Source organism: Cherax quadricarinatus, chromosome 2 (assembly GCF_038502225.1).
Source record: "Cherax quadricarinatus isolate ZL_2023a chromosome 2, ASM3850222v1, whole genome shotgun sequence".
Lineage (NCBI taxonomy): Eukaryota > Metazoa > Arthropoda > Malacostraca > Decapoda > Parastacidae > Cherax > Cherax quadricarinatus.
Genome location: NC_091293.1, coordinates 81,038,562 through 81,048,561, shown reverse-complemented (window position 1 = coordinate 81,048,561; position 10,000 = coordinate 81,038,562). Strand labels below are relative to the sequence as shown.

Genomic DNA, 10,000 nt, shown 5'->3' with positions numbered 1-10,000 from the left:
TATTAAATGCATTCTTTACACGGTCTACTTGTGCATGTGTTCTATATTTTTTCTTTTTTTGACAACTGTCCGCTATTAGTCCATTATATTGAAGGTTTACTGTAGTTACAAAGAGCCACAAGTGTCCTAGTGAAGATGCCAGGTTGAGGCAAGAAGGAAGTCGTACTACCTACCTGGTCTTCTGTAGGATCATGGTGGTGATGGTGACAGCGGTTGTGCAGCACCTGGTTACAAAGTGCCTGTCTGGTTGCTTGCAGGTCTCTCTTTAGAGCTTCCACCTCAGACTGAAAATGTTTAAGCTAATGAACATCACCCAAACATGTTTCTTTTTATTAACTGCTGAAAGCTATTACAATATGATTTAGATAAAAGAATAAACAATAAAAATATGTTCATCCTTAACCTATTCACAGTCTCATGCATAGATTTTTTTTTTTTTTACACAGGGTTCGACAAGGTTAGGTTAAGGATCCCTAGCATTATTGACAAGCTATTTACAGGTTAAGGATTCCTAACTTTATTGGCAAGCTAAGAGCTGTTACCTACATCAGCTCATTTGAAAGCATTTTTATTGTTATGAGACACACAAGCAGGGAACAGAATGAAGTTGGAGCCATCTGTGGGCCAGAATTTTCATTTGATCAACTGACTATCTCGTTGACATTATTATGCTGTGCGAATGTGTTCCATACTTGAGTCATCTTGGGTATATATGATCTCAGATGGAGTGATGTTCTGGAGAAGGGTACAGCCACAGTGAAGTTGCTGCTGGCTGCCCATCTTGTGGTATAAAAGCTTGTTTCACGCTGTCCTCGAAGTGGATCCAAGTGTGGTACTTTTACAATATTGGCCTTGTACATAACAGTAAGGCCACCCACATCCTTCCTGTGTTGAAGGCTCTGCTGAAATGACAGATCTATCCAGGCGAGAGATGAGACGTCTTGCTCTGTTCTCTACTCTGTCAAGCAGTCGCAGATGAGAGGGGGGCATGCAAACCAAGAAAGTGGAGCATACTCAAGGTGTGAGCGTACTTGTGCCTCTTACAGAATCTTGCAACCCCTACTGTCAAGCAGATGTGAGATACGGCGAAGTGCTGTAAGCTTCCTGGCTGCCTTGTTTGGAGTCAAATTTCACCCCAAGGATATCAACTTCTTCTCCAGGTGCCAACACCCTCCCATTCATCCTTACTACTGCACCAGCATTACCATCATGGTGCCTAGAGATCATCATCATTTGCATTTTCTCAGGTGCAAATGTTACTTGCCATCTATTTCCCCAAGCTGATATAGCTCTTAGCTGGTGATTGATGTAGCTTAGAGCAGCTGGCATTTCTTCTCTTGGATTAGTGAATGTCAGTGTACAGTTGCCTGCATATGCATGGGATTCTGGGATGAGATGAAGAATGTCATTGAAGTAGACATTCCACAACAATGGTCCCAGCATGCTTCCTTGTGGAACACCTGCCCCAATAGGATATCTTGCTGATTCCGTTCCATTGAGAACTACCCTTAGAGATCTACCATGGAGGTAATCACTGAGGAGACATAGCGTAGAGCCTGCAATTCCCAGTGCTTGAAGCTTTGCTAAGAGGCCCTGGTGCCACAACCGGTTGAAAGCACCAGCAATGTCCAGTGCTACCACACAGCTGACTTTGGATTCATCCAGTGACTGGTGCCACTTAGTGGAGAGGTTTAACAACAGATCAGCAGCAGAGTAACCTTTCCTGAAGCCATATTAACGGTCACAAAGTAGCGAGTGGTAGTCAAAAAACTCTGTCATTTGACTTGAGATTATTGTCTCAAGGATCTTACCAGTGATTGACAGGAGTGACACTGGTCTGTAGTTGCTGATTTCTGCTCTGCTCTTCTTTTTGTGAACAGGGACTACATTTGCCTCTTTCCACAGAGAGGGCCATTTACACTGTACTAGACAGTGCTGAAAGATGCGAGTTAGAGGTGCTGCTAGCTGGTCTGCACATCTTCTCAGCAATCTTGGGCTTATCTTGTCTGGGCCCACAGCCTTTTCTTGGTCAAGCGATTTAAGAAAGAAATGCACCTCCTCCTGCCTTATTGTCACCACTGACAGTTTTGACACAGTTCTTGCAGCTAGCCAAGGAGGGTCCCTTGCTGGATCAGGAACTTGCATTTTGGTAGCAAAGTGTTTGGCAAAGAGGTCCGCCTTCTCTTGACTACTAATAGAGGTGGTCCCATCCTGTCGATTTAGAGGTGGAATGAGTTCATCAGGCAGATAACCCTGTCTGTCCTTGACCAGGGACCACCAGGTTTTGGAGCCTACCCTACCTGATGCTAGCTTTCTTTTTGTGTCCACCTCCCATTTAGCAATGGCCCACTTTTGAACGTCACCCATATGCTTACAGGCTTGCCTGTGCAAGTTCCTGTTATAGGTGGTAGGATGTCTCTTATACCTTTGCCATGCTTTGTACTTAGCAGTAGCAGCCTCTCTACAACGAAAGCCAAACCAAGGCTGATCTGTAGGCTTCGTCACACATTGCCGGTGAGGAATATATTCTTGTTGTAGATTAACAATTTGACTGTTTTGGTCGTATATATATGTCTTACGAGCCAGTGTTTCTGACGTATACAGTGGACCCCCGCATAGCGAACTTAATCCGTGCAAGAGGGCTGGTCGTTATGCGAAATGTTCGCTATGCGAATTAATTTTCCCCATAAGAAATAATGGAAATAAAATTAATCCGTGCAAGACACCCAAAAGTATGAAAAAAAAATTTTTTTACCACAAAAAAATGTTAATTTTAGTACACACAAACTGAAAAAGGCATGCACAATTACATGACACTTACTTTTATTGAAGATCTGGTGATGATTGATGGGATGGGAGGAGGGGAGAGAGAGTGTTAGTGTTTAGAAGGGGAATCCCCTTCCATTAACACTTGAGGAGGGAAGTCCTTTTCCAGGGTTACTTCCCTTCTTCTTTTAATGCCACTAGGACCAGCTTCAGAGTCACTGGACTTCTTTCTGTCCATAGAGCTCTGTACCTCCCGTTCCTTTACGATTTGTCTAAAATGGGCCATAACATTGTCATTGAAATAGTCACCAGCACGCCTTGCAACAGCTGTGTCAGGGTGATTTTCATCCATAAAGGTTTGCAGTTCAACCCACTGTGCACACATTTCCTTAATTTTTGAAGTAGGCACAATGGATTCCACAACTGGCATAGGCTTCTCAGGGTTAGCCCCAAACCCTTCAAAATCTTTCTTAATTTCCATACTAATTCTCACCCTTTTTACCACAGGGTTGGCACTAGAAGCTTTCTTGGGGCCCATGGTCACTTATTTTCAACAAACAGAACCGAAAACACTGTAATAATACGAAATATTCCGAGTGTATGCTTGAATGTTACCGCGGAGGCTAGCTGGTAAACAATGGGACAGGCGGCACATGTGAGGCTGGCTGAGGCCGCACATTGGACGCGTCTCGGACGAAGTTCGCTGAGCGGGTTTTTGTCTACTATGCGGGGCAAAATTTTAGCGATCAAAGCGTTCGCTATGCGGAATGTTCGCTATGCAAGGCGTTCGCTATGCGGGGGTCCACTGTATATACTCAATAATTCTAGCGGCTTCAAATCAAGCGGAAGAAAGCTGGTAGGCCTACATGTGAGAGAATTTGTCTGTGTGGTCAGTGTGCACCACATAAAAAATATCCTGCAGCACACACTGCGTAATGAGAAAAAAAAAAAAACTGATCGTTTTTTTGGATTAAAACGCCGACTTTGAGGTGTATTTTCGTATAGTATTTATCGATGTATTTGCGTTTTCATGGAAACATATTTCAGAAATAGAGATGATTTTCATTACTTTGACGATGAAAACAACCTTGAAATTGAGCTCAAAGTAGCGGAAATGTTCGATTTTTACCAATGTACAGGAGTAAACAAATCACACCACACGTCCAATACATGTCAACTTGGGAGTCTAATATTCTTTCACTAGTGCACTGATATTATTTATACCATTTTTACAATAATGCAGTAGTCTGCATAACAGTAATTTTTTTATTTTTTTTGTATAAATAAAAAATCAAAATAGAAAGCAATAATAATATAAGAGGGGCCTAGAGATGTGACTAATGAACAGAGGATATGTTATTTTAGTGCCAAGAATGTCTACCTTGTTTATTCTGGACCCTATTTTGAAATTGGCATCTTTTTTAGTTCGCATGAAATTGGCCAAATTGCCAATTTCTGACCACAATATTGGGTAGTCCAAATTGATAAATGGGCGGTTTCTTGTACTCAGCTGATAGATAAAATGGAGTTCTAAAGAAATAGCTATGAGTTTGGTCAACTGGAAAAACGGAATTGGCTGAAAATAGGGCTCAAAGTCTGTGAAATCGCTGATGCGCATATGTCGCTGAGACCGCTAACTCTGCGGGAGCGTAATTCCACGAGTTTTCGACCAAATTTCGAACTTTTGGTGTCGCTACCATCGGGAAAAGATTCTCTATCATTTCATAAGAAAAAATAATTTTTTTTTTTCCAAAAATTTAGCAACAGAGAATGACAGTTTCAGAAAGGGGCCTGAAACTGTGAAAGGGTTAAGGATGTGTCCAGTGAAGGCTTTCACTTGGTTGTCAACATCCCCTTGGAGAAGAGCATTCCAATCGGTGGTGGCGAGCTCAGAGCAAAGGGCTGGCCAATTACCTCTTTCCCATAGCCAGGTTGTGCGTGTGGACTCCTCACCTCGTTCTGTTGGTATCTTAAGTGTGGTAAAAACAGCCTTGTGGTCAGATGATCCAACGTAGCCGAGGGGTTGACAAGTGACTATGCCTTCTGCCAGATCACTCACTACTGGGACAAGGGAGGAGCCCGAGATGTGAGTAGGGAAATCAACAAAGTTTCTCATGTCAAATACTGCAAGAAGGTCATCAAAGTCCCTCTGTATAAGGTGTTGGTTGAGGTCACCAACAATTATGATATGTTGACAGTTGTGTTGTAGCAGAAGGGAGTCAATATTTTCCATTAGGAAGTTGATGGGGTCTGCATGTTGCCACCTAGGTCTGTACATTGCACATGCTAGTGCAGAGATACTAGTGTTTATGCAGAGCTTGAAGAAGAACATTTCAAGATGAGTAGGGGTGGCAACATCAATGTGGGCATGAACACTTTTAGAGAAGCACACAGCAACACCACCTCCTTGCCCTTGCCTGTCTCTTCTCATCCATGAGGTGTAGCCAGCAATTCTTGCAAAATTTTCTAGAGTCCTGTCATCCAAAAATGTTTCAACAACAGCTATCATGTCAGGACGTCGAGTATTCACAAAACTATGTGTAAGCTCTCCAATATTAGTAATGAAACCTCTAATGTTGGCCGACAGGATGCTGATAGACTGGCTCCTCATGATGTGGTCAGCTTGAGGTGGTGGGTGTGTAAGGCATGTAAGGTGCCTGCCCTTGAGAAAGATCTACGTTATTGACACTAGGAGTCGCTTACATAGATCTACGTTTTGAGCTCAACTGCCTTAGATAAGCTGTGAGTGATAAATTTTGGCCTAGACATGAAAGAATGGGTGTGTGCAGTGTGCGCACACATTATAAAAAAAAAAAAATTCCTGCCCTACACTATATATGCTGTGGAAAGTAAAACTTTGACCGTATGTATGGTACAAAATAGTGATTGGGGTGTTTTCTAGTATAGTTTTTATGGTTTTATTAACTGTTTCTTGGTATTATTTCATAGAATGGAAAATACACTATTGAAATAGATGGTTTTGCTTGGTTTCATGACTGGAAGTAGCTTGAAAATGGGCCCAAAGTAGCCGAAACATTCTACTTTTACCGATTTTCCTAAGGATGGGCAAGGCCCTCTTACAAGCTCCTGTCTGTTTTATGGGTTTATACTAAGTCCGATTCAATTAATGGGATGCCATAAAACATGACCAATGATTCCTGGTTATATTTTATCCATGAAGTATGGTAAATCTTAAAAAAAAATTTGTGTGATGAATTAAAAATGGAGGGCAAGTATAATATAGGTCCGAGGACATAACAGAAGAAATACTGCTTTAGTGCCTCTAATGTCTACATCATTTACTTTGCCTATTTTTTAAACTGTGTGTGTGTGTATACTCACCTAGTTGTGGTTGCAGGAGTCGAGTCACAGCTCCTGGCCCCACCTCTTCAACTGGCTGCTACTCAGTCAATCTTCCTGGTCTGTAAGCTTTATCATACCTCTTCTTAAAGCTATGTATGGATCCTGCCTCCACTACATCACTACCCAGGCTATTCCACTTCCTGACAACTCTGTGACTGAAGAAATACTTCCTAACATCCCTGTGATTCATCTGAGTCTTCAACTTCCAACTGTGACCCCTTGATGCTGTGTCCCATCTCTGGAACATCCTGTCTGTCCACCTTGTCTATACCTCTCAGTATTTTACGTGCCATTATCATATCCCCCATTTCTCCTGTCTTCCAGTGTTGTCAGGTCGATTTCCCTTAACCTCTCCTTGTAGGATAAACCCCTTAGCTCTGGCACTAGTCCTGTTGCAAACCTTAGCACTTTCTCAAGTTTCCTTACATGCTTGGCTAGGCGAGGGTTCTAAATTGGCACTGCATATTCCAATATCGGCCTAACGTACACAGCATACAGGGTCCTGAGTGAGTCCTTATTTAGATGTCGGAATGTTGTTCTTAGGTTTGCTAGGCGCTCGTATGCTGCAGGAGTTACCTGGTTGATGTGCACCTCAGGAGATGTGCCCGGTGTTATACACACACCAAGATCCTTTTCCTTGAGTGAGGTTTGTAGGCTCTGACCCCCTAGACTGTACTCTGTCTGTGGTTCTTCTTTGTTCGCATCGCTATTGGGCCGTGCGGACGTGCTGCGCAGTAGCTCCTGATTGAGTTGGCTTTTGCGCAGTGTTGACGTGTACTTAGCTCTGTGAAGACCTGTTTGCGCGCTCTCTAAGAATTGAAGCAAGATGCCCTCCATCGAGCAACTTTACCAACAGCTTAAGGAAGAATTGAGGTTGGCGAAGGTGGAGAGTCGGCGACTGACCGAGGAAAACAAGAAGATTCGTAGTAGTCCTCCTGTTTTGAGTCCTCAGGTCAAGAAGGGAAACTGGTCAATGGCTGGACAGCAGGGAACGAAGTTGACGATCAAGAAGACGAATGGAAAGGTAGAAACGATGAAGAAAGAGACTGCCATGGAAACTGTTGTGGAAACATCTAATACATTCTCAGTGCTACCCAACGAATGTGAGTCGACTACTGGGAATGTCACGACGAACGACATCAAGGAAGGTAAGAATATTGTTGTTGTTGGGGATAGCCAAGTTAGGTATATGGATAGGGTGTTCTGCTTGAAGGACAGGAGTAGGAGACAGTGTTTGCTTTCCTGGGGCTGGGATGGAGGATATTGTTAGCCGTCTGGATGACATCATGAGAGGTAATGGGAGCAATCCTATTATCTGTCTCAGTGCTGGAGGCAACGATGTTGGCAGACGTAGGAGTGAAGACCTGATTAGCAGGTATAGGTCAGCAATAGAAATAATTAGAAGTAAGGGTGGGAACCCTGTCATATGTGGTATTTTGCCAAGGAGACGAGTTGGAAATAAATGGTTGTCCAGGGCAATTGGTGTCAATTGCTGGCTGGACAAATACTGTAAGGAAAATGCGGTAACATTCATTGACAACTGGGACATCATCTATGGCAGAAATGACATGTATGCCAGGGATGGGGTTCACTTATCTAGGTCTGGGGTGGTAGCACTGGCAACTGCAGTGGAGGGAGCAGTTAGGACTTTAAACTAGGAATAGTTAGTGGTATGGGTTTTGGCAGGAAAACAGTGAAGTCCCAGTGTAGTAATATTACGAGTTCTAGGGGAACTAGTAACAAGCAGAACGAGGTAGATATTGAAAAGCCAGGGACTTTGGGTGATAAGGACAGTAATAGGTTTAGTAGAAAAACAGAAATGAGCAGGAAGGGTAAAGAGAAAGGAGAGTCTTTCAATGTTTATTATGCTAATTGCCGTAGTGCTAGGAATAAGATGGACGAGTTAAGATTAGTTGCTAGTGCAGGTAACATTGATGTATTTGCCTTAACTGAGACATGGTTTAATTCAAAAAGTCGGGACATGCCTGCGGAATGTCATATTCAGGGTTTTAAATTGTTCCAAGTAGATAGAAGTATCGGGAAGGGGGATGGGGTGGCATTGTATGTCCGTGATCGCTTGAACTGTTGCATAAAAACGGGTATTAAGTCTGAAGTAACACATACAGAGTCTGTTTGGATAGAATTTTCAGAGGGGCATGAAAAACTGATTTTAGGAGTGATATACCGTCCCCCCAAACTTAGATAGGGACCAAGGGAGACTATTATGGGAGGAAATTGTTAAGGCCACAAGGCACGATAATGTAGTAATTCTAGGAGACTTAAACTTTAGTCATATTGATTGGAATTTCTTGACTGGGAATTTAGAATCATACGACTTCTTAGAAGTAGTTCAGGATTGTTTTTTGAAGCAGTTTGTGACAGAACCTACAAGGGGAAATAACCTGCTTGACTTAGTTATGGCAAACAATGAATCCCTTGTTAATAATTTAGAAATTTCAGAGGAACTGGGTGCTAGCGACCACAAATCAATTACATTTAGCATTGAATGGAAGTACAATAGTAGCGATAACTCAGTAACAGTCCCAGATTTTCGCTTAGCAGATTACGATGGGCTTAGAGAACACTTATCTGTTGACTGGGGTAATGAAGTGAGCTATCAATATGACAGTTTTCTGAACACTATACATGCTGCTCAAAGAATGTTTATCCCATATAAAGAAATTAGATCAAATAGAAATGACCCAAAATGGATGAATAATAGGCTCAAATATCTACTAGGGCATAAGAAAGGAATTTATAGGCGTATCAAAAGAGGTGAGGGTCATTTTATGAATCAGTATATTGACATTAAGAGGGACATTAAAAAGGGGATAAGAAAAGCTAAAAGGGACTATGAAATTAAAGTTGCTAGGGATTCTAAAACTAACCCAAAAAGTTTTTTCCAGGTCTATAGAACAAAAGTTAGAGATAAGATAGGTCCCCTTAAAAATAACTATGGGCACCTTACTGACAAAGAGAATGAAATGTGCTCGATTTTTAATAATTATTTTCTCTCAGTTTTTACACAGGAAGACACTAACAATATTCCAGTAATTAATTTTTATAGTGGGCTAGAAGAAAAATTATGTAACATCACAGTCACTAGTGAAATGGTTGTGAAGCAGATAGACAGACTAAAGCAAAATAAGTCGCCGGGTCCTGATGAGGTTTTTCAAGGGTTCTTAAGGAATGCAAAATGGAACTCTGTGAACCATTAACTAATATTTTTAATTTATCTCTTCAAACAGGTGTAGTGTCTGATATGTGGAAGATGGCTAATGTAATTCCTATTTTTAAAACAGGGGACAAGTCGTTACCGTCAAATTACCGCCCAATAAGCCTGACCTCAATTGTAGGCAAATTACTAGAGTCAATTATAGCTGAGATTATAAGAAGCCATCTCGATAAGCATAGCTTGATTAATGATACTCAGCATGGATTCACAAGAGGCCGGTCTTGTCTAACTAATTTATTAACTTTCTTCAGTAAAGCTTTTGAGGCTGTTGACCACGATAAAGAACTTGATATTATTTACTTTTGATAGAGTTCCGCACCATAGACTGTTAAAGAAAGTGGCAGCTCATGGCATTGGGGGAAAAGTGCTCTCGTGGATCGAGTCATGGCTCATTGACAGGAAGCAGAGTGTGTCCATAAATGGGGTTAAATCCAAGTGGGGATCTGTAACAAGTGGCGTTCCACAGGGATCAGTCTTGGGCCCGTAGTTGTTTATAATATATATCAATGATCTTGATGAGGGAATTACTAGTGATATGAGCAAATTCACCGATGACACAAAGATAGGTAGGATAATTGATTCAAACGTAGATGTTATGGAACTTCAGGAGGATTTAAACAAACTCTATTCTTGGTC

General features: G+C 41.9%; 1 protein-coding gene across 5 annotated transcripts in view; it reads right to left on the bottom strand.

The window, feature by feature from the left end:
- The window catches only part of LOC128688147 (phosphatidylinositol-3,5-bisphosphate 3-phosphatase MTMR3), a gene marked incomplete at its 5' end in the record, with an annotated part of 289,396 nt that overhangs the window by 78,353 nt on the left and 201,043 nt on the right, over window positions 1-10,000 (bottom strand). For all 5 annotated transcript variants that reach the window (XR_011392521.1, XM_070089333.1, XM_070089331.1 and 2 more), the window contains 1 exon segment: window positions 174-284. Coding sequence is in view for 4 of the 5 variants with exons in the window: in XM_070089333.1 (XP_069945434.1) it covers window positions 174-284 (111 nt within the window).